Consider the following 26,991-nt stretch of genomic DNA (forward strand, 5'->3'; position numbering starts at 1 on the left):
CTTGCGCGCTCTCTTTCTCTCTCTTGCGCGCTCTCTTTCTCTCTCTTGCGCGCTCTCTTTCTCTCTCTTGCGCGCTCTCTTTCTCTCTCTTGCGCTCTCTTTCTCTCTCTCAAGAGGGCTCTATTTTAAGGGCAGTTGATTACATTGTTTAGCTGTGCCATCCTGTGAAATACCCTGCCCCCTCTTCTATCCTCACCCCGCTGGGCCTGGAGGGAGGGGAGGTTTCTTAGCTGTCACACATGGCTGCCTCTGTCACGGCCCCACTTTGTTGTGCTTTTCCCCTCATTGTGGTTTTTTTTTAAACGGCGCTTTGCTCCCTCTGCAGAGCGACGGCTGAAGACGGCTGTCTAGAAGGAACCACAGAGGAAAACAACCATGACGGAATACTACCAGATTTTAGGGGTCCAGAGAAACGCTTCGGCGGAGGACATTAAAAAAGCGTGAGTACCCGTGTTCGGCATGGCCTCTATTTTTACACACATGTCGACTTTAGTAGTGTGGGACACTCTGAAGGATGTAGTAGACTAATTATAGAAACGGAGGAGAAATGGATAGAGCGCTAACCGCTAATGCTTTAGAAAGTTTCCACTCTTCTCACTCAGCTTCCTGTAACCTTGTTGAGTACCGCTGTTGCAAACCTTCCTGTACGCTCACACACCGGCAGACACACTGAGTAGCCCCGCTCACGTCCCGTGACCAATGTTTCCTATTGTTGTTTGTGAACCGTCATGCGTTTCATTTTGCCAGTAATGTGTTGTGAATGACGGACACGCGCACTCCTCTTTTTTAAACAGCGGTATGATTGTGAGATTATGATCTGCCCTTTTGTGCTGCTAGGCTTGGGAATCTAAGGTATGCTCGTTTTTTAGGGTTTAAGTTAGCACCAACTCCACTGTGAAGGGAGTGTTTTAACCCTTTTTTTTCAGGTTAAGTGTTGAATACAATGTAAACATAACTGTCTAAGTCACTAAATTAACCGAAAAGTGGTCTTTTAAACACAAGCAGTAGTCATACGAACTCTGTTTTTTCACGTTCAGTTTCAACGCTGACTATCCTGCATTTGACCTTTTTGACTAGATAGAGACCATCCAAGACAAAGGTCAATTGTGTAACCCCATCTCTCTGACACACTGGGCTACCCACGTCTAACCCTGCCAATTTGAACTGCTTTACCTCAATCTTGGAGCCTCTTCGCACTTAATAGACTTTCTGTAAAAATACCGTCTGTTACACATATTACTCAAATGTAAACTTGTGCGCTTACTACGTCTCGACCTCTACCTCCGGAGGTAGTTCACAACACTCGCCAGACAGTTGTTCCCCTTGAAGCAGGGCAGTGTAAACAGAGTTGTCTCGTTAAGCTAACACAGCTACGGTGTATATGGTAATGGCAGAGCAATGTTTTTGAAACGGCTACAACGTAATAAACATTTTCCTAATATTTGAATCAAGTTTTAACTTGAAATTGCAGTAACAGCCTGCTACATTTTATTTTATTATTTTATTTAACCTTTTATTTAACTAGGCAAGTCAGTTAAGAACAAAATCTTATTTACAATGACTGCCTAGGAACAGTGGGTTAACTGCTTTGTTCAGGGGCAGAACGACAGATTTTTACCTTGTCAGCTCGGGGATTCGAACTAGCAAACTTTCGTTTACTGGCCCAACGCGCTAACCACTAGGCTACCATTCTGAAATTGACACTGTAGCTGCCGGCTGTACTGAGCCACGTAAAACTATGGAAGCCCATTCCCGATCTGGTAGCAGGCTAACCTAACCAACTCCGAACCTTAGTTGTAGCGTAGGACGTAGTAATAAACCAGCTGTAAATTATTATTTTTTTTGGCTGTGATGGGGACCAAATTATTATATCAGGTCATATGGTTTAAACATAAATACCCTGGGAAAACTCCTGGCTCAGGGAGGATGAAAACCCTTTACAAAAAGACAACTGCAGTTGAACAAAAATGAACAGTGTTGCGATGGCTGTATGCAGGGTTGGATCATGTAGGCCTTTGCATCAGTAATTAAAAATTATACTCACACACCATGTCATCACTATTGTCTTGATTGATTTAATCTCAGTCAATCATTTTGGATTAAAAAGGCCTAGGTAGCCTAGCCACCCGAAGTGTGAATATCGACCACATTCACATTTTCTCCGAACACAAAAATGTTGAATACATTGCTTAGGCTATAAAAACATGACGTTACGTTTCCACAGGCCCCAATGGGATCAGAGCGCATGGGCTTCTCTAGGTTACCTGCAGCTCTGGTTGTTATCGGTAGGCTACAGTTGATCAGACTGTAGCATTTATTGTGCACATTGACAAATCATGAGTCATTTTATTTAAAATAATTGGTGGCTTCCATATAGAACAGCTTGTAGTGGGGAATTCACCTATATCCACGTTTTCAGTCGCAGTTTGCTTTTACCACATGCAATGATTTGCATTGTATGAAGCCTGGTTTGTTGTGATGTTGTAAGGTAGGCCTACTGTATTTTTTATATTTGTATGAGAGGGTTAATTGTTCATTTTTGATAGGCTAATGTTAAATGATGAAGACATGCTGTAGCAATTGCCTGCACATAATATTTTTGATTTGTTTAATATGGTTTGGTTGCGTTATTCAATCATGTAATATGTTTGAGAAGTTTGCCATTGTTGAATAGTTTGTGTTTACTGGACAGTGGCTACTACGATATTTACAGTCAATTTGAGCTGTGGACCAAGAATGGCGCTTTGCCAGCCACAACGCAACGCAAGGCAAGGATGTAATGTGAATTGTAAAGTAAAATTCTCTTTCGCCATACCGCTCCTCAGACTCTCCTTCATATCTCGTAGTGGGAATTTGGCCGTAGCCGCCTTGGTCATGTAGCCTGTTAATGTCAATTGTACTATACTGACTCTGTTTTACAAATCCTTTGAGTATTTAAAAAAAACTTGTTGTATTGTTTGTTGGTTTGGCAATGCCACTGTCAGCCAGGGAAATATGCTGGGAAGGATTATCACCACAACAAGCAAGGTACTTTGAGTCAAACAAACAGGCCTGGATGAGATCTTTCAGGTCAGGCCCCTCCAAAGCTCACAAAATAATTTTAGACCCAAGCCACCCCTTGTACCCAGACTTTGAGCTACTCCCCTCTGGGCGCAGGTATAGGGCACCCCTTGGCAGGAAAAAAAAGAACTAGACTATAATTTGTGCCAGGTGTGATATCCCTCCTAAATAGCTCGGGCTAATGTTCCTATCGACCCAATTAGGCCAACAAGCTAGTCTCTTTTATAATTGTGTGTAACTGTTATGGAAGTTGTATTGTTTTTAAACGCCACTTTAAATGTGTACATGACACTGCAACAAAATTTCCCCATGGGGACAATAAAGTCAGTCAAGTAAAGTAACAAGAAAACCCCTGTTTACACCTCTCTGTGAAAGTTAGTTACAGGATGAAGTAGTTTGCAGACAGAAGCTCTTCTGAGAAATGCACAGGAAAAGCACTCAAGTATTTGTAGCTGTATTCTCTCATGCAGGCCCGGTCCTGGCTGTTCTGCCGCCCACTGATTATCATGCCAATTTAGCCCACGGGTCGAAACCAATGATGTACGCTATATACTCAAAAGTATGTGGACACCCCTTCAAATTAGTGGTTTCGGCTATTTTAGCCACACCCGTTCCTGACAGGTGTATGAAATCGAGCACATAGCCATGCAATCCCCATAGACAAACATTGGCAGTAGAATGGCCTTACTGAAGAGCTCAGTGACTTACAACATGCCACCATCATAGGATGCCACCTTTCCAACAAGTCAGTAAGTCAAATTTCTGCCCAGCTAGAGCTGCCCCGGTCAACTAAGTGCTGTTATTGTGAAGTGGAAAGGTCTAGGAGCAAAAATGGCTCAGCCGCAAAGTGATAGGCCACAAACTTACAGAACCGGACCTCTGAGTGCTGAAGTGCATAGCGTGTAGAAATCGCCTGTCCTCGGGTTGCAACACTCACTACCCACTTCCAAACTGCCTCTGGAAGCAACGTCAGGGAGTGTCATGAAATGGGTTTCCATGTCCCAGCAGCCACACACAAGCCTAAGATCAGTGGGAACGCGTCTCTGTCGTGATGAATCACTCTTCACCATCTGGCTGTCCAAAGGACAAATCTGGGTTTGATGCCAGGAGAACACTAGCTGCCTGACTGCATAGTGCCCAACTGTACAGTTTGGTGGAGGAGGAATAATGGTCTGGGGCTGTTTTTCATGGTTCAGGCTAGGCCCCTTAGTTCCAGTGAAGGGAACTCTTAACGCTACAGCATACAATGACATTCTAGACGATTCTGTGCTTCCAACTTTGTGGCCAGTTTTGGGGAAGGCGCTTTCCTGTTTCAACATGACAATGCCCCGTGCAAAAAGCGAGGTCCGTACAGAAATGGTTTGTCGATCGGTGTGGAAGAACTTGACTGGCCTGCACAGAGCCCTGACCTCAACCCCATTGAACTCCTTTGGGATGAATTGGAACACCGACTGCGAGCCAGGTCTAATTGCCCAAATTCAGTGCCCGATCTCACTAATACTCTTGGGGCTGAATGAAAGCAAGTCCCTGCAGCAATGTTCCAAAATCTAGTGGAAAGCTTTCCCAGAAGAGTGGAGGGTGTTATAGCAGCAAAGGGGGGTCCAACTCCATAATAATGCCTGTGATTTTGGAATGAGCACATGTCCACATATTTTTGGTCATGTACTGTATATAGAAAGCATTCACACCCCTTTACTTTTTCCACATTTTGTTGTTTCAGCCTGAATTTAAAATGGATAAAATCTCAATTTTATGTCAACGTGGAATTATGTTTTTTGAATTTTTCACAAATGTATTAAAAGCTGAAATGTCTTCAGTCAATAAGTATTCAACCACTTTATAACAGGTGTCCACATATTTTTGTTCATGTAGTGTATATAAACCCTGGATGACTGGCAGGGGGCGCTGTATTAAAGCCATCGCTCAGCCATCTTGGTACTCCGCCATTGTAAAAAATATTTTGGAAGCTTTGCAAATGCATTTTCCTAAAGTGTTTTTGTCTTTGAAACATTTTTATTGAAATACTGTAGCATTCCATTCATTCCTATACCACTGCTCTTCCTGGGGGGTACCAATATGGCTGACCGGTGGCTACTCTATTCAATGGCCAATAGATAGAAATCCAGGGTTTATATACATCATTGGTTGAAATTCCTGGACAGCAGTTGTGAGGAGCCTGATTATCCATTCCAGATATTGTCCATTTAACTTTGACCTTTCCTGTTTTTATGGTTGTTTGTTAAAATGTCATATTCACATCTAAGCACATTTTTTTAATTTGATTGGGCTCCATTTAGGTTAGGCTATTTGATCGGAGAAACATGCATGATGTACAAAGTATCTCCAGCCTATAGGCTACAGAAAACTGTACTTTTTGTACCATAGGCTACATGATTTATGTCCATTTTTTTTTACTGAACATTGTGGAGCGCCGCAGCGGTGCGTCTCCAACAACACCGTGGAGAGGCACACTGGGCATGGATAATAATTTGCGCCCCTGCTGACAAAATGGTTAGGCCTACTGCTTATCACGGGGTGGCATCATCGCTCACCTAAGTAACCCATATGCCACTGGGTGAGAGAAATTGACATTGTTTTTGGGCAGAATTCTTTAAGGTATGTGTGTTGCAACTCTTGGTCAGTTTAGCTCGGGAAATGCCGCCCTCGCCAATCTGTCGCCCTGGGCGGCCGACTAATCGTTCCTATTTGGCTGGCCTGCCCTACCTTCAGGTGAGACTGCTGCCTTACGACCAAGATGCGGTTTACCTCGGGCCTGAAGCACCCCACCAGTGCTCTTGTTGTTTTTTGTTTTTGTCTTTCCCTGTAGGTGAGTTTGGACACCCTTTTTACAGGGGCGGTATGTGTCCAGCGTCTGAGTAGAAGTGCTGCTCTCAAATCAGTTTAGCCTTTTAGATCATCATTAATAAGATTACATGGACAGGGAAGACCTCATCCTAGATCAGCACTCCTCCACAGAGAAGCTCGACTCCTATGGCCCTAGGTCTGCATGGAGTCCTAGGTCTTAATGTGCTCCTTCTCAGCAGAATATATTGTCGTAAAAGGCTAAATCCCTACTCTGTGGTCTCTATGCAGCCTTACGGAGGAGCTCTGAGTCAGGCCCATCCTCCATAGGGCCTGTGTCCGTAATGGCACCCTAGTTTCTATTTAGTGTGGGTCAAAAGTAGTGCACCCGTTCCTCCAGTCACATTCTGTTAAAGGTCCCCAAAGCGCGCACATCCCTGGGTCGCGCCTCTTTTCACTTCGCTGCAGCTAGCGACTGGAACGAGCTGCAACAAACACTCAAACTGGACCGCTTTGTCTCCAGCTCTTCAAAGACTCAGTCATGGACACTCTTACTGACAGTTGTGGCTGCTTCGTGTGATGTATTGTTGTCTCTACCTTGCCCTTTGTGCTGTTGTCTGTGCCCAAGAATGTGTACCATGTTTTGTGCTGCTACAATGTTGTGCTGATACCATGTTGTCATGTTGTGTTGCTGCCATGCTATGTTGTCTTAGGTCTCTCTTATTGTAGTGTTGTGGTGTCTAGCTTGTCGTGATCGTGTTTTGACCTATTTGTATTTTATTTTCATCCCAGCCCCCGTCCCCTCAGGAAGCCATTTGCCTTTTGGTAGGCCGTCATTGTAAATAAGAATCTGTTCTTAACTGAGTTGCCTAGTTAAATAAAGGTTAAATATAATTTATTTTTTATATATAGGGAACCATTTGGGACGTAGCCACTGTCTGCTGCAGGCCTGGCTTAGTCCGAGAGAACTGCTGAATCAGTACAAACTGCTGTCCTGGACTGCAGAGCCATGGAGTTTACACTGCCTCCCTTTTTTTATATATATATATATATATATATATATATATATATATATATATATATATATATATATATATATATATATATATATATATATATATATATATATATATATATATATATATATATTATTTTTTTTGCTGGGAGGGTGAGAATTGAGCTAGCAGCCTTAAAAACGCCCTTCTGCTCTGCCTGCACTTGTGTTTGCTTTTATTTATTTTTTGTCTTCCAATTAAGTGTCATGACACAGAGGGTTGTGTAATTTCAATGATGAAATCGGACAACTGAATCTTTTTTTGAAATCCTCTGTTAGCAATTCAGCTAACAGTTTGAGCAATTATCTGTTAAGAATTGATACTTGCACTCTCCTGGTCAGCCCTCAGTCGTCAACCCACAATTTTATCCGCAAAAACGCCTCAATTGATTTACTACACATGGAACAATGTGGTATATTGACGGTTATACGTAGTTAGTATTTGTTATGAAATGAATGGTGAGATTACCAATCTCCTTAGATGACAAATGAGAGTTGTATCTTTGGGCTTTACATGTCTGTGTAGTAAAATATGTAATCTGCCATACTGTAGGTACAGAAAGCTAGCACTAAAGTGGCATCCAGACAAGAACCCAGACAACAAGGAAGACGCAGAGAGGAAGTTCAAAGAGCTTTCAGAAGCCTATGAGGTCCTGTCAGACGGTAAGATTCCCCACTCCACCTAAGACTCCACATTATGGACGGTTTGCAAACACAAAAATGCAAACACAAACGCTAATGCACATGTCACGAATCCCGGATCCCATTCCCACATCCGGTCGTAAAAAAAATGAAACGACGAAAAAAACAAAAACGTGAAACTGCAGCGTTGCAGTTCTTGAACCAAACCGTTGCACCTACTGCCATACCCTGTCCAAAGGAACTTTACATATTTTCTCTTGCTTATTCACCCTCTAAATGGCACACAAAAACCAATCCATGTCTAAGGCTTAAAAATCCTTCTTCATCTACTCTGATTTTTAAGTGGATTTAACAAGTGACATCAATAAGGGATCATAGCTTTAACCTGGTCATGGAAAGAGCGGGTGTCCTTAATGTTTTGAAAAATCTGTGTACATTTTCGAAACGTTACAAGAACCCTTTACACTAAAATGAGTAACATTTACGTGACTGCAACCTGTAAAATTGTACAATGTGGTGGACAGCTAGCTACATAGCATGCACACATGAGGTCTAGGCCTTCTTGATTAGTGATATCGCTCTGCTATACAGATTATATGACTGATTTAAAATCCCCCCCCAAAAGATGTTTTAGCTTCAAAAAGGTACATTAGCCTATCACCCTAGGTGTCTTTATGATGTTTTCACTTCTTTGTTTCCACCCTAACATATGACCAGTCATGTGTTGCTGCCAGATGGTGAATATACCATAACTATTGTCTTTGTCCACATTGAAAATAACCCTTTGTCTGTCTGTTACAGGACTAAAATGATCTATGTACTTGACAGCGCTGAGATGTAAGCTGTGTCCTAAACTGCACCCTATTCCCTATGCAGTGCACTACTTTTCACGGGCCCTGGTCAAAAGTAGTGTACTACATAGGGAATAGGGTGCCATTTGGGATGCAAGTGTAGGCCTGAGCACAACAGAGAACTGTAATGTCTTGATTTATTTGTCCCCGTTATGTACTGCTCTCCCAGCAACAGCAGCTAACAACAGGCCAGTAATTGTTTCCCTTCGAAGCACACGTCAGGACCGTTTGTGCTGTGGAGTATACACACTTGAACATCGACTTTCCTCTTTTGGTTCTCGTACCAGCCTTTAAGTAGTCACGCTTGTTGTCGTTTCACTTTTTCCGCACATCAAGTTATGGGGTTGGTCATTTATGACTTTCATGAAAATGGGCATAAACAGCCACGCTCTGTCCACTTGTCCAATGGTTTGTCAGCATCGTACACTCTCAGGTTTCTGACTGGGGCTTTTCCCAGCATTCACCTCCGAGACAGAATTGTAAACCTATCGGTGAAAGAAGAGCACAGGTGGAAGATTGAGAGGTCTTGGAGGAAGGATATTAAGACTTAGGAGAAAGTATCTTAAGACGGTTGATAAGACATGATTTCAACCAGTTTTGCCATTGAAATGACGTATTTTTCATAGCGTTTTCTCACTGGGTAGAAGGAAGGGTCTTAAAAGACTGAGATTGAGCTTGATGTTTTAACTCTTTGAATGTTAACTCTAAAACATTAAGTGAGTGTAATTTGCAAGCATCAAATCAATAGATTTGTCTATACATTATAACTAAGCAGGCAGTAATAAGGAGCCACTAAGACCATTTCACATGTACCTCGCGTATCAAGTTATGAGAATGAGGCAGGATCTGTTTCATATCCAGGAAGCTATTATTATCCAAAGGTCGCAGCGATCTTTCATTTAAATGGAGAACAGAAACGACACTTTGTCAAGTTCAAAGTGCCCTAAATGGCACCCTATTCCATAGTGTTCTACTTTTGACCAAGATCAGACCATGGCCCATAGAGCTCTGGTCAAAAGTAGTGTGCCACATAGGGAATAGGTTGCCAATTGGGACACATCCACGGTGACCATTGCCTGACAGTTTCAGATCTCTTAATCCCTCCTTTTCTTCGTATCCCTAGCAAACAAGAAGAACCAGTATGACCGATATGGTAAAGAAGGCCTGGCTGGAAACGGAGGCAGAGGTATACATTACTCTTTGTTTTGATATGTAGAGCCTCTCTAGGAAATATGGAGGTTAAACGTGTATGTTATATGATACTGTATTATGACACAATGTCTGAAATGACACATGAAGCTAGCTAGCATGCCAAGGAGAAGTGTTTTTTTGCTTCTACCAATGTACAGCTCTATGGGGTCAACTTCAGTGTGTTACCATAAACCTGATCGGGCAATATCAACCTCGCTCTTTTTTTTCTTCTCTTCTTTCTGAGGACCCAAAACCATTAGCTGTCAACTAAGCCTCGTAGTGCCATGCTACCCTCATAGTTCCCTTGAGTAGTTGAACTATGTTCAGATCGCCATGCGTACTGCAAGACCAGGAATATGTTGCTATCGCGCAGTAACTCTCATTGTATGTTCTTGTTTCTTCCAGGAGGGCATTATCACAATGGTGATCACTTCAGTGGCGGGTTCACATTCCGTAATCCCGAGGATGTCTTCAGGGAATTCTTCGGAGGTCGAGATCCATTTGCCGATTTATTCGGTAAGTCTTTTCCTCCAACTGAGGCCAGAGAATGCACAGAGAGAACCTAGCTCCCAGAGACACCAATGGAAATTGCCCTTATTCTATAGAGTGGAAGGAGAGTGATTGAGGATGGAGCCATACTTTGGTACGCTCTGTCTCTGACTACTTTTATTATGTACAATTCATCCAAGTTTGCTCAATATTGGATGTGATGTTGCTAAAAGTAACCGCTTATCCCTGTGTAGATAATATTCAATAGGAATCTATCACTATACTGTTGATATAACCGATATGGCTTTGATCACCAAAACTGACGCAGGAATTGAGATTACGATGTTCAACGCTGCCTCGAGCGAGGTCTGTGCTTTTTAAATCCTTGGACATTCCTGACCTTTTCATTGTCGATATACCCACAACTAGATTCACGTTCTAAACCCCCTGTGGACATGCTACTAATTGTGCGCCAATCCGAGTCAATCTTGCTGGCTGGAAGAGACCGACTGGGCTGTTTGCTGGCCTGCCTAATTGTAGTGTTTACGTAGTGTTTATGTAGCTGTTACAGAGAATTGTACAGAGAACTGGCTACACTGCAGACTGGTTAGGGGTACTGAGGTAGCCAGGGTGGGAAATTAACACCATCCACCAGCGAATTGCTGGTCGATTTTGGCATTGGCTGGTAGAATGTCTATTCTTACCAGCAACATTGGCGGGGGTCACATAGAGCATTTGGGAGCAGTTTATTGTTTGTTTGATACAAAGAAAAAAGAAATAGAACTCTTTGAGAGAGTGTGTGTCAGCTCCGGAAGAGAGAATCTCAATGCTACAGTTGTGAAAGTGGGGTACAGCATAGGTTCAATATCTGGTTCAAACAATATCGAGAGAGATGGAGACCTTGCCTGCTGGAATAGGTCTGTCTGTCTGGCCAGCTGTCTGTTCTTTGAAATCAATTTGAAAACCGCTCAATACATGCTATTCTATGCATTTTCTGTGATTAATCAAAAAATGTGACTTGTAAACAAATTGAGGATCTGGTCAATTTGGGCAACCACTGCGGCTAGTGGACCAAAAAGTAAAATCCCTCCCCGGAGGCAGCCAGGACTGTGCTCAGGGTCCCTTCTAGCCTAACTGTAGTAGCCTTGGTGTGACTCAGGACTTTAGCAGTCAGTTAACCCCTCGTGTGTTTTACTAGTCTTAGCAGGACCCCAAGCTGCTGCTGTGTCTAGTGACTGACTGACAAACCATCAGCACCAGCTGGCATAATGACAGCCAGCTATACAATCACCATGCCTCTGGCTAGAGGGGCGGGTGGGTACTGTATTACCCATAGAACTGGCTTTCGAGAAGAAAAACAAAACAGCCATTGCATCCTTTAGACTCTTCCAACCACAGCCTGGATGGTCTGGGTTAAAATGTCAAGTTTACGAGCAAACAGGGACACCTATTAAACCAGGACCATAGTGTGGTGCTCCATGCCATCAGCCTAGCAGGTACTATCCTCTTACCGGCTGCATTGAGGACATGCTGTCTGATGCTGCTGCTGGACACTGCCAACCTGGGAGTAAACAGCAACAGCTGTCCTCTGTGGATGCGTCCCAACTGGCACCTTATTCCCTATATAGTGAGGGAGTAGGCAGGGTTGGGGAGTAACTGACTACATATGATTACAAAAAACGAACTAATCAAATCAAACTTTATTTGTGTAGACTTTACCGTGAAGTGTAAGTCTACACTTTACCGCTTAAAGTGTAGACTTTACCGTGAAATGCTTACTTACAAGCCCTTAACCAACAGTGCAGTTCAAGAAGTTACATGTAATCAGTTACATGTAATCTGATTTTAAAAATACATTTAAAAAACAGTAGTTTATTACGTTACCAGCAAAAAATATTGTAATCGGATTACACTAAAATGCGTAACATATGCGAAAGCAACCTGTAAAATGTATCAACCTCGGAGCTTCCTGCATACTCCTACACCACAAACATCCATCAAGTATTATTGTAACCCCTCCCCTGTTTCACATGTTTCCACACACACAGACACATGCGTCTGACGCTATTACAACTGGTCTTATTTTAATACAGAAGCTATTTTTGAAAGCATTCCAGCTGAATGATGTAGGCTCTCATATCCGTCCACTGTCTGAGGCTCGCCTCCATATTTAGAGCTCTGTGGGTGAACCGTGGATGCCTCGCTGTCATTCGCTGAGCAGATACCGGCTTTTACACCACTGGCTGAGCCAATAGGCTCCCTACTACAACACGTCTCCCATTGGTCAAAACAACACCTTCCGTAACCGCAAGTCACCGAACATTGGCTGAGTTTAGCAATAGCTTTCAAAGGCCATTTTCAAGTCCATATATTATAAATAACCCTGCTACATTATATCCTCTCTTAACAACATAACAAAATAAGTCACATCAAGGGACACTGAGATAAACAAGAAGGGTTTTAATTCTAGATCATAAATGATATTATGACCAGCCTCGTTAGAAACATCTTCCATGCTCCGCTGCATCCCAAATGGCACCCTATTCCTTACTTGGTGCACTCCTTTTGACTAGGGGCCCATAGTCATGAGCTCTGGTCAAAAGTAATGCACTATATAGGGAATAGGTTGCCATTTAGGACTCACCCCCAGTTGCAGTGGAGACCTCCTGTGGTGGGGGGGTCACCACATTGTGGTGGGGGTCAGTCCATTTGAGATGCACAATGGAATACGGAGAGGATTAGAGGGAGGCTTTATGGAGAGCTTGCGGCTGGGTTTAATACGGCCCTTTTCTAAGGGGAGAGGGAGTGTGACTGAGTCCTCAGGGCCCTCATGCATAAACGATCCAATTAATAAATGAATTCTGACATTGTGGTGGATTGGAGAGCGGAAGCAGCGGGGGATTTTTCTTTCTAACGGGGTGGGCAGCTATTTTCCTCAGCACAATCACGTCTGTCCCTGTGGGAAGATCTCCCATGTGACTACTGCAGACATTTCTGGTTAAGACGAACACAAACCTCTGTGATACTGTAAATGATTGAACTCTTTATTTATTTTTTATATCCGGTTGAAAATTAAACCAAAACCCCTCAAATATTATTTGTGATATATTTCCTTCCAAAAAGTCTGTAGGTTAATGCACTTTACCCTTTGGGGAATGGGGACATGACATCAGTGAATAATCCAGCTCAATTTATAGATATGTATTTATACTCAACAACAAAAATAAACGCAACATGTAAAGTGTTGGTCCCGTGTTTTATGAACTGAAATAAAGATCCCAGAAATTTTCCATAAGCACAAAAAGCTTATTTCTCTCAAATTTTGTGCAGATTTATATACATCCCTGTTAGTGAGCATTTCTCCTTTGCCAAGATAATCCATCCACCTGACAGGTGTGGCATATCAAGAAGCTGATTAAACAGCACGATCATTATACAGTTGCACTTTGTGCTGGGGATAATAAAACAACACTCTAAAATGTGCAGTTTTGTCACAACACAATGCCACAAATGTCTCAAGTTGAGGGAGCGTGCAATTGTCATGCTGACTGCAGGAATGTCCACAAGAGCTGTTGCAGATAATTTAATATTAATTTCTCTACCTTAAACTGCCTCCAATGTCGTTTTAGGGAATTTGGCAGTACATCCAGCCGTCCTCACAACCACAGACCACGTGTAACCCCGCCCAGCCCAGGACCTCCACATCCGGCTTCTTCACCTGCGGGATCGTCTGAGACCAGACACCCGCAGAGCTGACAAAACTGTGGGTTTGCACAACCAAAGAATTTCTGCACGAACTGTCAGAAACCGTCTCAGGGAAGCTCATTTGCGTGCTCATCGTCCTCACCTGGGTCTTGACCTGACTGCAGTTTGGTGTCGTAACCAACTTCAATAGGTAAATTCTCACCTTCGATGGCTACTGGCACGCTGGGGAAGTGTGCTCTTCACGGATGAATCCCGCTTTCGACTGTACTGGGCAGATGGCAGACAGCGTGTATGGCGCCGTGTGGGCGAGCGGTTTCGGATGTCAACGTTGTGAACAGAGGGCCCCATAATGGCGTTGGGGTTATGGTATGGGTAGGCATAAGCTACGGACAAAATGCAATTGTGTTCATTATCTAAGCAATTTGAATGCGCAGAGGTAACGTGATGAGATACTGAGGCCCATTGTTGTGCCATTCATCTGCTGACATGTTTCAGCATGATAATCTACAGCCCCATGTCGCAAGGATCTGTAGACCATTCCTGGAAGCTGAAAATGTCCCAGTTCTTCCACAGCCTGCATACTCCCCAGACATGTCACCCATTGAGCATGTTTGGGATGCTCTGGATTGACGTTTACAACAGCGTGTTCCGGTTCCTGCCAATATCCAGCAACTCCGTACAGCCATTGAAGATGAGTGGGACAACATTCAACAGTCTGATCACAACTATGCAAAGGAGATGTGTCGCGCTACATTCTGACTGGTTTTCTGATCCACGCCCTTTGTTTTGTTTTTTAAGGTATCTGTGACCAGTCATGTGAAATCCATAGATTATGGCCAAATAAATGTATTTAAATTGACTGGTATCCTTATATGAACTGTAACTCAGTAAAATCTTTGAAATTGTTGCATGTAGCGTTTATATTTTTGTTCAGTGTAGATAGGCCTATGCCATGTCCAGTGGTTTAAAAATACTTTAAAGTACTAAAGTAGGTTATTGTGGTATCTGTACTTTACTTTTTATATTTTTTACTTCTTTTTTACTTCACTACATTCCTAAGTAAAATGATGTACTTTTTACTCCATACATTTTCCCTGACACGCAAAAGTACTCCTTACATTTTTAATACTTAGCAGGACAGGAAAATGGTCCCAATTCATGCATCAAGAGAATATACCTGGTCATTCCTACTGCCTCTGATCTGGTGGATTAATGGACTCACGAAATACAAATGCTTTGTTTGTAAATGATGTCTGAGTGTAGGAGTGTTCCCCTGGCTAACTGTAAATTAAAAAGATGATCTTATGAAACCATTTTTACTTTTGGTAATAAAGTATATTTCAAACCAAATACTTTTAGACTTTTACTCAAGTAGTATTTTACTTGGTGACTTTTACTGGAGTCATTTTCTATTAATATTTGTTTACTTTTACTCAAGTATGACAATTGGGTACTGCTATGTGGGTGAAAGTGAACTTGACTAATGTGTTGTCATTGTCTCTCCCCTCTCCCCAGCAGACGACGACTTCTTCGGTGGGGGACACAGGCAGCGGGTGGTGAACCAAAGCAGGACCGGAGGATCCTTCTTCCACGGGTTTGGTGGCTTCCCCCCCTTCGGGGCGGGCTTCACAGGGTTTGGTTCAGGTGCGCTTCCCCTGCAGCACGGTAATACTTCAAATATGTGTGTACTAAAACTCTGGTTAAACTAAACCTTCTTCTCACGGAAGTTGTTACAATTTAAATCATGTCGTAATTCAATCCCATCTATTTGAAATGTTACTATGCGTTTCATTCACGGGTGTGTTTGTAAGACGAATGTCACCCAGAGAGCTGAAACATTATTTGATGTTACTTTTCCTTTAATGCGATCTATCCTAATGAGATCTATCCTGATGTTACCCTATGATAAGTTTCACACAGTTCTTAGCTACAGACTCAATTGATATGAAAATGTCAAAAGGAGAAATGGTGGGATTTGGAGTGGGTATATGAGTGTGACCAGTAAAATGAAATGCTTACTCGTAAGCTCTGTGTGTCCTTCCTAGGTTTCACCTCCCTAGGACATATGGGTGGTGGAGGCTTCGCCTCGTTTTCCTCTTCATCTTTCGGGGGTGGAGGTGGAGGAGGAATGTGCTCCCGCTCGGTGTCTACCTCCACCAAGTTCATTAACGGCAGACAAATCACCACAAAACGGTACAGCACTGCACTGCTCAGCACAGCTAGCCCAGTCAATGAAGTCAATGCTTCACTGACTTTAAAACACAGGGTGAGGACAAAGGGATAGTTTCCTCAAAATAAAAACAAACAGGACTTTCCTATGACGTTGTAGTCCGATTCATCAAGACAGTCGGAATAGAGAAAAACAGAGTAACACTTAACAAGGTTATGATTTCAAATAATATCTGTTCTAAGTCTGTTTTTTATCTCCTGCAGGATTGTGGAGAATGGCCAGGAGAGGGTGGAGGTGGAGGAAGACGGTCAGTTAAAGTCTCTAACCGTCAACGGTAAGGAGCAGCTCCTAAGACTGGATAACAAGTGATGACCTCTGCACAACGTTTGAAATACTCACACCTGACCTGGAAACAAACTAAACTAACTCAGCGTGACGATGCTGCTCAGGGTCGTGACCTTATTGGCGGTTGGTTTCTCTCCTCTCTCTCCCCTGTTGACATTCGTAGTTAACATTCCTCATGGCGAGGAAATGTGTTCTCAACTGAGTTTAGCCACAGGAGTGAGGGACATTCAAATACGGTTGTATTTATTCCCGTTTCACTTTTTTTGTTTTGGGACCATTCTATTACTAGGACCGCTGTTTATTACTGATTTGTACTATTCATTTATTTTTCTGTATTGCAGTTTTTCCATGTGTGGACTTCTTGGCCTTTTAGTTCTGGAAGCAAAGGGCACAAGCTGTACATTTCATCAAAGCATGGGACTGCTTTGAACTATCTCAGCTTTAACTGTTTGTTTTTCCCCAACTCAAACCACACCTCTCTAACCTTTTTTAAACCATTTTCGTGCTCCTATGTTTCAGATGAACACTTTTAAAGGATTAATGCATTGATATAGTGTTCATGTGCACTTTGTTTTTGCTTTCTGTTTGTTTGCTTGTTTTGCAATAGGAGTGTTTCTTTCATCTCTGCATGATTGCCAATGACAAGGCTGTTCATGTTCCTGACTGTAACTGTTTCATCAACTCATCCTAAACCATAAACAGAGACTATATAGTGTACCGGTCAAAAGTTTGGAGACCTACTCATTCAAGGGTTTTTCGATATTTTTTACTATGTTCTACATTGTAGAATATCAGTGAAGACGTCAAAACTATGAAATAGCACATGGAATCATGTAGTAACCAAAAAAGTGTTAAATAAATCAAAATATAATTTGTATTTGAGATTCTTCAAAGTAGCCACCCTTTGCACACTCTTGACATTCTCTCAACCAGCTTCACCTGGAATGCTTTAACAGTCTTGAAGTAGTTTCCACATATGCTGAGCACTTGTTTGCTGCTTTTCCTTCACTTTGCGGTCCAACTCATCCCAAACCATCTCAATTGGGTTGAGGTCGGGTGATTATGGTGTGTCCAAACTTTTGACTGGTACTGTGTATATCTATCTCTATACAGGGGATTTTGTGTACTTTGTAAAAAAAAAACTAAAAAAGATACATTGGTCAATAAATCTCAGCTTGAACCCTTATATAGGGGCTGTTGCATTCACAATGAGTGTGTGTGTGTGATTCTGTTTTGCTTGAGTGACACCCACACACTCCCCTCAATGTGTGTGCTTACTTGATGACCCCTGCTTCACACAAACAGAAAAAGAAACCACCCTCACTGTTTTTCAATAAAACTCACTCATCACACTCGCGTGTTCATTTTAACCTACTAATGAAATCGTTTTACTGCTAAGCTAATTGATTACACCTGCATTTTTATAGTGGTGCATCGTATCAAATTCATTCAGTGATGGCTGTCATGTCATGGACTATCAGTATAGAATAATTAGCTAGCATCAACATAAGATACACTATGGCAGTATTAGATGCCTTTGGCCAAGAATGTCCAGCTCAACAAAAGGTACGTATTCCTACACTCACACACCCCCTCTTGAATCCATTAAGCTGTGTCCCATGTCCTCCCTTGCCCTCCTAGTATCAGTAAATGTGATGTGTTTGCTTAGAGAATGGGAGTTATACACATCCTCACCTCAGCGTTTTCCCCAGCCGTCACAGCACAGTGGTTGCGTCCCAATTGCACCCTATTCCCTATATAGTGCACTAAATAGGAAACGGTGCCATTTGGGATGCAGACGGTGTCTGTTTTGTCCTTCATCTAGCAACATGTGATCTGTTTATCAGATGTGATTACCAGTGTTTTTGTTTTTTATAAACCACTAGGTTTAAAACAAATCGGCACTGCTTCGATGTTCAATGCAATGTCTTATTATGGAGACTGGGCTGCTTCTTCAAATGGTACCCTGTTACCTACACAGTGCACTACTTTAGACCAGAGCCTTATGGGCCCTGGCCAAAAGTAGTGCACTATATTGGGAATAGGGTGCCATTTGAGACGTAGCCCGGCTTGTATTGTCCCTCAGCACTGGCCGGTTTTGTTCAGATGCTGTCCAGCCGTGCCACTGTCTGACAATGGCAGTGGGTACAGGTGGTGGCAGACTGGCAGCAGTTGGCACAAGGGGTTACAGCTGTTTCTGATGCCCTGGCCTGCGGTAGAAGGGAAGTGTGTGTTTTTGAGGGTGTATATTTGGGTGTGTGCGTGTAAAACAGATTAGTCGTGCACAGCAGTTCTGAGGAATGTGCTAAAAGGGGGTCCGTTTATTTACACAAGCTTCAGTGCATTTTTGTGAGAGGCGTTACATGAGGGGAGAAAGCTGTCACTGTGGAGCAACGAGAGCAGAGAGAACAGGCCTCTCGACGCAGTTGACTGTCCCATTTTTGTTTTGTGTAAGAACCACCATCCTCTCATGGGAAACTTCTAAAATAAAGATGCAACACACACAGGCACATTGTAATAGACCCTTAGCTGACCGTCCTTGGGTTGAATGCATGAATGCATACTATTGAAAAACATTTTGCCTAGGAAAACGATAAGCATTTCTTACTGGATAAGCTCAGGTAGTCCCTCCCTGTTTGTCTGTTTTCTTCTGTTTGGTGTCTAGTCAATACGATCCTGTATTTCACAATGTTGGCTTACAGCTCTATTTGTCCTTCAAATCCCTTCAGCTGTGGCAGCCATTTTTCCATCACTCTGCTGCTCTGTTGGTTTTAATTCTCACCTGAAGGTTGATTGAAGATGTGGCTGCGTTGCTAGGTGACATTGTGGCCCTGTCCTTGTGGCTGCCTGGCTCAGGTTACCTGTGTGTGTGTGTGGGGGGGAGATGTGCTGATGAGTGGAAGAGATTATTGTACCCTCCACTGTGGTAGAGCTGACATTTGTAAGGAGAGTCAAGGTCCCTGGATAAATACCGGGACTAGCACTGCTGTTAAAAAATTTAACAATTCTTGTTAAGGCCTTGCATTCAATTGAATTACAACACACTTTGCCCTCGGTGGGAGACAAATATATTTTAAGGTCAGAAAAGCAGCTTGAATTAGTCTTCCCATTTGCTTTTTAATAACTGTTTGAGCCAGGGGCAAGATTACGGCTTTGATTATGAAAACATAATTAAAATGAATGTAGGGCTTGAATATATTGATTTCCTCAATTGTAATGAAATGACGGTAGGAAGTATTTTTCCACGGTGCAATAGCTCCTCCTGCTGACTGAAAACTGCCATTGCATTTCTTTGTTAAAACGCAATAGAACGCAACGGTATTTTGTAATGATTAAATAATTGAATCTGCATTTATTACAAACGAGTTAGGTGTTGTACACAACAAATGTTGAAATGTAGGCCTGAAGACAACCCGGAAGACAGTGTAGTTCTTCCTCTCTCCCTGTGTTGTAGAGCATGTTCCTGGCACTAGGTTGCACTGTTTCTACATTAACAGGAGAGGATGACATCACCCTATTCTATTCTACAAGTAACTGCCAAAATAATAGAAAAACTTGAGTAAATGAGGGATACAAAGTATATTGAAAGCAGGTGCTTCCACACAAGTGTGGTTCCTGAAGTAATTAAGCAATTAACATCGTATCATGCTTAGGGTCATGTATAAAAATGCTGGGCAGGCCATTATTTTGGCTACCATGGCTATGCCCCCATAGGATGACAGTGCCCCCATCCACAGGGTGCGAGTGGTCACTGAACGGTTTGATAAGCATGAAAACAATGTAAGCCATGGCCGTCTCCGTCACCAGATCTCAACCCAATTGAACACTAATGGGAGATTCTGGAGCAGTGCCTGAGACAGCGCTTTCCATCAACACACCAAAGTTATGGTATTTATTGTGGAAGAATGGTGTCGCCTCCCTCCAACAGAGTTCCAGACACTTGTAGAATCTATGCCAAGGCGCATTAAAGCTTTTCTGGCTCGTGGTGGCACAACACCCTATTAAGACACTTTATGTTGATGTTTCCTTTATTTTGGCAGTTACCTGTAGCTCTACCTACAGGTTGTGATTTTTGACATTAAATATTATACTGTACCAAAACATAACTCTAAGATTCACAAGTGAATCCTAATTCTCAGGTAGAAATGTTTGTGTTCTAAAAACAGCTTGTATTTGGTTATTGTAATGTAAAATGCCTTCCAGCTTAACAAAAACAAACTCAAATGTATTTTACTCTCTTGGACCAAAGTCACATTCACACTGAATTTTTGCGTATGCTGCAAAACAAAAAACATTCTGCTACACTGCATACCTGTAACCTAAATGTCTGACATTGCAAATGTATATATTATTTACTCATCTTTTAAGTGGATGCGTATACATTATTAATGTGGACTCGCACAGTGGAAGAAGGTAGGTACTAGCGTGCCTGCCAAATGACACCCAATTTCCTATATAGTGTGCTACTTTTGACCAGACTCCATAGGGCTATGGCCAAAAGTAGTGGCCTATGTAGGGAATAGAGTGTTTATGTCCCAAATGGCAGAGATGAGCTGTCTTCCCCTGTCTGTAGTTGTCAGCCACACAATGTAATTAAACTGTAGTTAATCTCTTTGATGTACTGAAAGTCTGTTGTTGCTTCTGTAGTTCACTTTCTTCAGTGGCTGAACCACTGGGCTGTCTGTCAGCCTGTCAATCTCTTTACATACGTCTAGCTTTGTTGTGACTAGCCCTACTAGTTTACCTACCATAACAAGGTGGAATGAGCAATGACATGATACTACTATCTATGTCTCGAACCACAAGCCACTTTATGGTCAAGATGGCCGCACCTCCGTGAGCACAGGAGTTCTTGCGATTGCTCATGCAGTTGCTAGAGGCAACAATATGAGAAATGACCACCGGTAAGCTTTTATGATTGAAAACTGAAAGGCTGGATCTCATGCTCATCCATCACTAATGACCGATCATGTTTTGATTTCCTGTCCCGGGGCCACAAAATGGCTTCCTGGTCGCAGCAGGCAGCATCCTGTTCGAATTGCATTCTACGCAACTGTCATCGCTTGGAGTAGCAGGCCCATCTCTGGCCTCCATCAACGCCAGGGTTGTCGGCTGCTTTATGGAGGAGATGGAGGCTAACATCGGGACAAACCCAGCTGTTGCCTGACCGCGTTTGAACATGGGCACAAAATGACATCTTGTTCTCTGTTATAGTGCACAACATTTGACCAGGGACCATAAGGCTCTGGTCAAAAGTAGTGCACTATGTAGGGGATAGGGAACCCTTGACAACGTAGTCATTATCGGTGTGCTCAGCAGTGGTGTCACCTCGGCAGACTTCTGCTGGCCGCCTGGCCGGGATGTATATTAAAACATGGGGGAGGGAGAGACTATGGGGAAGATTAGCAGACTTTTGCATCGATAAATCGATTACGTTGATAGGGGTTGGATGTTCAAGCCCAACCAACAGTGTGTGGCCGCCTTCAGCGCAGTCAAATCCAGTAGGCCTACATAAGGTTTGGCCAACATGATTAAGGTATGTAAGAGTGAGTGAGTGTCTGGATGTAGACTCGTACGCCCTGGACTGAAACAAAACAAATGATAGGCACCCTTCAGACAATGGATCTAAATGTATGCATGGAGAAGCGGGAACGTCTGCTCTGTAGTCAAATTAAGTCTTTGATCCAGAAAATAAAAGGCTGCCTTATGACTATTAAAATATCTCATTATCATCAATGCAGTTTGATATTGTTTTGTTTAAATTAATTAAATGATAATGGATTACACAGCTCTGTGGGGCGGGGAGTCTTATCGCCCAGGTAACGACCTCATAATAGAAACAAATATTGATCCGCAGAGCAGGGACATGTTGACAATACGCCTCACGGCCCTGGATTCTCACACGGTAAAATGCAATTACTCTCCATTTCTCCAATGCAAACCTTATTTAGATATTCAGGCAGTCTGCAGAAGGGAATATGCACTTGGATTAGTTGTCTTTCAGAGCTAGAAGCAGACCGGAGCCAGGGGAATACCTGAGCCGTAAACCACCAATTGTGTGTGTTACTCCACCGAGGGGATTATCACTCTGCGGTGTCAATCCTCCATTTGGGATGTGGACTTTGGAAACTGATTTGTTTGGCATCCTTTATAAAAGACTATTGCGCCCGCTTGCCTCTCGCAACATAGACTGCAAATTTGCCAGGGTCGTGATTGCTGACCTCACGGTAATAAGAAGTCTATTCATCCAGTGAGTTGAAAACTGCGTCCCAAATGGTGACCTAAGCCCAATGTAGTGCACTACCTTTGACCAAGGCCCATAAAGATTTGGTCAATAGTACTGCACTATATAGGGAGCCATTTGGGACATCGACAAAGTCTCACCGTACTTTTTCCTTTGTCTCAGACAAGGTTTATTACAGCCTGAGTGAGGACCGGCTTATCCAATTGTCCGCTACCTTCCAACATCCTTCCCACCTGTTTTTACTTTCTCTGCCATGTCTGCAGATTGGACAAGTGATATTTGTATTTATTATGGATCCCCATTAGCTGCTGCCCTGCAGCCTGGGGTCCATCAAAATTAAGCCAGTTTATACCATTTTTAAAACATTACAATACATTCACAGATTTCACAACACACTGTGTGACCTCAGGCCCCTACTCCACCACTACCACATATCTAGAGTACTAAATCCATGTGTATGTGTGTGTAGTGCATTTGTTATTGTGTGTGTGTGTGTGTGTGTGTATGTGTATGTATGTGTCTGTGCCAATGTTTGTGTTGCTTCACAATCCCCGCTGTTCCATAAAGTGTTTTTTTTATCTGTTTTTTTAAATCTAATTTTACAGTGCTGTCATGAAGGTAGAGCAGCGCCTTATCGTGGACATACTTCTCCCCATCCTAGCTACTGTTGTATCAATATGTTTTGACCATGACAGTTTACAATCCAGGGTAACTCCAAGCAGTTTAGTCACCTCAACTTGCTCAATTTAGGGTTTAGTGAATGATTTGTCCCAAATACAATGCTTTTAGTTTTAGAAATATTTACGACTAACTTATTCCTTGCCACCCACTCTGAAACTAACTGCAGCTCTTTGTTAAGTGTTGCAGTCATTCCAGTAGCTGTAGTAGCTGACATGTATAGTGTTGAGTCATCCGCATACATAGACACTCTGGCTTTCATCAAAGCCAGTGGCAATTCATGATATGATTTGGAGCTTGATAACTATGAAGATGGAGTTTCAACAACTACGTAGATGAAATAATTAGTGGCTGAGAAAAGGGTCACGCATCCAGAAATTAGAGAAAGAGAGAGAGAAACATGTTTGTTACCTTAGTGGCTAGTGCCAGTCAGGCCAAAATGGCACAACACAAACACACAGGACCTAAACTGCTGAGAGAGAGAAAATACAGTAAGAGACTTGAGGCATACAACGCTTTACTTTGAAGTAGTTAATAGATCTAGTCCGACTCAGAAAATGTGCAAAATACGAAATACTTGTGTATAATTGTATGTTACAAAAGGTCCTCCTTGTGTATACCTTGTAAAGCCCAGAATAGAACGCAGTGTCCTCCAAGGCAATTTTTTTCAATGCAGTTTACATGCAGTGCAGCACTTGGGTCTACTCTTATTCCAAGCAGATTGGCCAGTGTGTCCCTAAGCACCTCCCCTGGTTTGATATGTCACTCTAATGGCATGTGATTTGTTAAAGGCTTGACTGTTGGAAATGACGGAAGGATGATGGAGGGGGTTTGAAAGTTGGTGTAGACCTTTCTCTAAATGAAAACAGGTTCGGCACGAGAGAGCATCTGGCTCCTTTCTTGTCCTCTATCCCCCCCCCCCCCCCCCCCCCCCTTAATTACAAAACACAATGGCGGTGAAATCTGCCGGTGTAATCTGAGCATAATAAGTCTCCCCTTATACGCTGCAACTAATTCAATATAAATGTAAATTACCAAGGGAAAATAACAAAATCTCATTTTATTTGCATGACTAATCACAATAAAGCGCGGCCACGTGAAATATGACTGAACTTTATGGTTGCAATATGAAAGCAACTGGTTGCTGCAGCCAGAGGGGATGTTTGAAGATCTTTGCGTTTCATCCTCTTGGTTTTCCTGGTATGGCTACACAGGTTTGAATCACACTTGTGTTCTTTATAGGCAACATATAATCGGAGAAGCTTCTCGTTCTCACTTGGATTGTGTTTCTCGGGTCAAGGACGTCACATTGTACTTCAACAGGGACTGTTCAGAATAGAGACGTTTAACGAGCACCACAGCTGATGCCTATAATTGTGTGAGAATGATCACTTTATTAATACGTGGCCAATACAGCTTAACAGGCTTCATATTGCAACATAAAGGAGATTCTCCCTCCCCATAAGTCATGATTCAAGGCCTTGTATAAAAATGGTTTTGACAGCTCAGATTCATCCACTCACCATGGGTGGGCAGGCCCAGGGTACCTCTTATCAGCTTTATGTGGGTCTTTGTAGCACTGCCTTTGACCATGCAGGAGTTGGTTGATAAAGGTAGATTTACATCTACCAGATGCGGGATGACTTAGTGCTGTCTCCGTCTGATCGCGATTGATGCCTTTATATCAGATTCTCCCGGAGAATCATATCGCCCTTCATGCTATCACTTAACATTAGCATGTGCTGCCAATGAACCATCAATTGCACCGGTATAAACTGTGTACAAACTCTGAGGTGTTGCAGCTGGGACTGTCATCTAGTTTATATTTACAGATGTGTGTTCTGCTCGCAGATCCCTGCTAACTACTCTGACCACCCCTGCAGGTCTGGAAGATGACAACCGGCAACAGAACACCCTCCTTGGTCTCCCCTCCCACCAACGCTTCCTGAGGAATAGCCCACAGAACCCCCCAGAGGAAGACGAAGAGCGCGGCCAACAGAGCCTGGGACTCGCCAGAGGTGTGTGTCCCCAACTTAGTGTTCTGTACTGAGGTGAAAAGCTCTACGGTGTGGAGGTTGTACAGAGAGACCCAGGAACAGGCCTGCTGTGTCAACATAGTTTCCCTTTGAAATTCAACGTGTTATGGATAAACCTCTATTTTTTTTACACATTAAATCCACAGTTCTGGGCAATCGTTCACATTTTTGGGGGTGAGCGAAGAGAAAGACATATATCGATGTTCTGGGGACATTTTTAGACACCCGAAATCGAAGTGATCAGGCTGGTTCTAGAGTAAACTGTAAAGCACTTTGTGACAACTGCTGATGTCAAAGGGGCTTATAAAATACATTTTCTAAACAGGAGGTTGTAATGACTTCTGTTGAGACTGAAAGGGACACATATTTCCATTTTAATTCAAATTCAATTTGTTGCGTTCCTAAACCTTTACGTTGTTAATGAAGTTGTTGATTGTACACCACACTTAATGTGGTGTTTGTTTCAGATGGATTAATCAATGGCCTCCAGGCTAAGCTTTGTTTAAAGACAAGAGCTAACACCTTAATAACGACAGCTAATTGGTTGTTGTTGTAATGGGTGGCTAAACAAAAGGCCAGTGACAGAGGCAGACTGGTAGAGGTCAACATTGAGGGGAATGAAAGGACTGAAGTGTTCATTAGAGGGCTCTGTTGATCTGCAGTGTAATGACTCAAGGTCACAGGTCATCCTCTGTTTTCCTCCAGGGGTCAAACGCAAAAGCCATGCAATTATCTTACACACACTCAAAGATAGTTCCCTCAGGCCGATGTACCATTGAAAAAACGGTCGGTTCTGGTCTACCTCACGGGGCGAGTCTCCCATAGACACCAATGCAAAAGCAGCTGGGTCTGGATCGTTGTCCACAAACTCAGAACAGCAAGCTGTCAAGCCACGCCTATTCCTCATTTTTGGAATGGAGTCCTTCTTTGAATATTCGATGAGGGGTGTTAATTATTTGATGAGGGGTGTTGTCATCAACCGCCTGAATTCTATGGTGAACGTATTTCAAATTCATCGTCCTCGTGAATATGCATAGACTGCCTTGGATTTAAACAGGGATAACTCCGATATCTTCCAGGATGTCACGTCACGTGCATCACACTTATATCAGAGACAAAAAATCCTCACTTGCTTAATAATTAATGATCTGCTTAAGGTGTACCGTTTTTTGGTGGAGAAAACGCTCTCGCTTCACCTCTGCCTCTCTGACTTAGTCCATTGACTTTCATTGAACAAGAAAAAAACTGCGAGTGGGGTGTCCCTGACACATTGAGTACGGTTACATGCACACAGTAATGCGATTATTGTGGATAGTCAGATTGATATGATAGTTTGACAAAAACGTTTACGTGCTTTGCAAGAAGAACGAGTTCCCTAATAAATCCCGTTTACATGGACACATTTGAAATCAGGCTACCTGATGGCATTCTGACCATGTCATTTTTGGGAAGCATATTTTACTCTAAGTTCCGACATACTGTATAAAGTTTGTCTGCGAAAACGATTTCTAAGATGCATACATTAAGATGTTCCGAACTCGCGCTAAAAAGGAAGGCTCGCTCGGCTGGTGCTAGCACATGCGCAGATTAAATACACAGATGGAACGCAGATGAATGTGTTTACATGTCCAAGTAATTGCAGACATTGCTCAGAAAAACAGGTGTTTTAACTGGCGTTTCCGTACTTCGATTTTGACCTTTTAAGATAAAGATTGAGATGACAT

At 42.7% G+C, this 26,991-nt stretch overlaps 1 protein-coding gene across 8 annotated transcripts in view; it reads left to right on the forward strand.

Annotated features, from left to right (window-relative positions):
• LOC111953465 (dnaJ homolog subfamily B member 6) overlaps positions 1-26,991 on the forward strand; it is a 49,151-nt gene that overhangs the window by 19,582 nt on the left and 2,578 nt on the right. For 2 of the 8 annotated variants that reach the window (XM_023972756.2, XM_023972758.3), the window contains exons 2-9: positions 326-440; positions 7,470-7,579; positions 9,533-9,595; positions 10,006-10,116; positions 15,310-15,459; positions 15,840-15,987; positions 16,228-16,298; positions 25,115-25,249. In XM_023972756.2, the coding sequence (XP_023828524.1) occupies positions 376-440; positions 7,470-7,579; positions 9,533-9,595; positions 10,006-10,116; positions 15,310-15,459; positions 15,840-15,987; positions 16,228-16,298; positions 25,115-25,249 (853 nt within the window). In that variant the 5' untranslated portion in view covers positions 326-375. Of the gene's footprint in view, positions 1-73; positions 441-7,469; positions 7,580-9,532; positions 9,596-10,005; positions 10,117-15,309; positions 15,460-15,839; positions 15,988-16,227; positions 17,662-25,114; positions 25,250-26,991 lie in introns of those variants that run through there. The other 6 variants (XM_023972761.2, XM_023972759.2, XM_070435451.1 and 3 more) reach the window with 6 other exon arrangements.

Source organism: Salvelinus sp. IW2-2015, linkage group LG27, assembly GCF_002910315.2.
Source record: "Salvelinus sp. IW2-2015 linkage group LG27, ASM291031v2, whole genome shotgun sequence".
Taxonomy (NCBI): Eukaryota; Metazoa; Chordata; class Actinopteri; order Salmoniformes; family Salmonidae; genus Salvelinus; species Salvelinus sp. IW2-2015.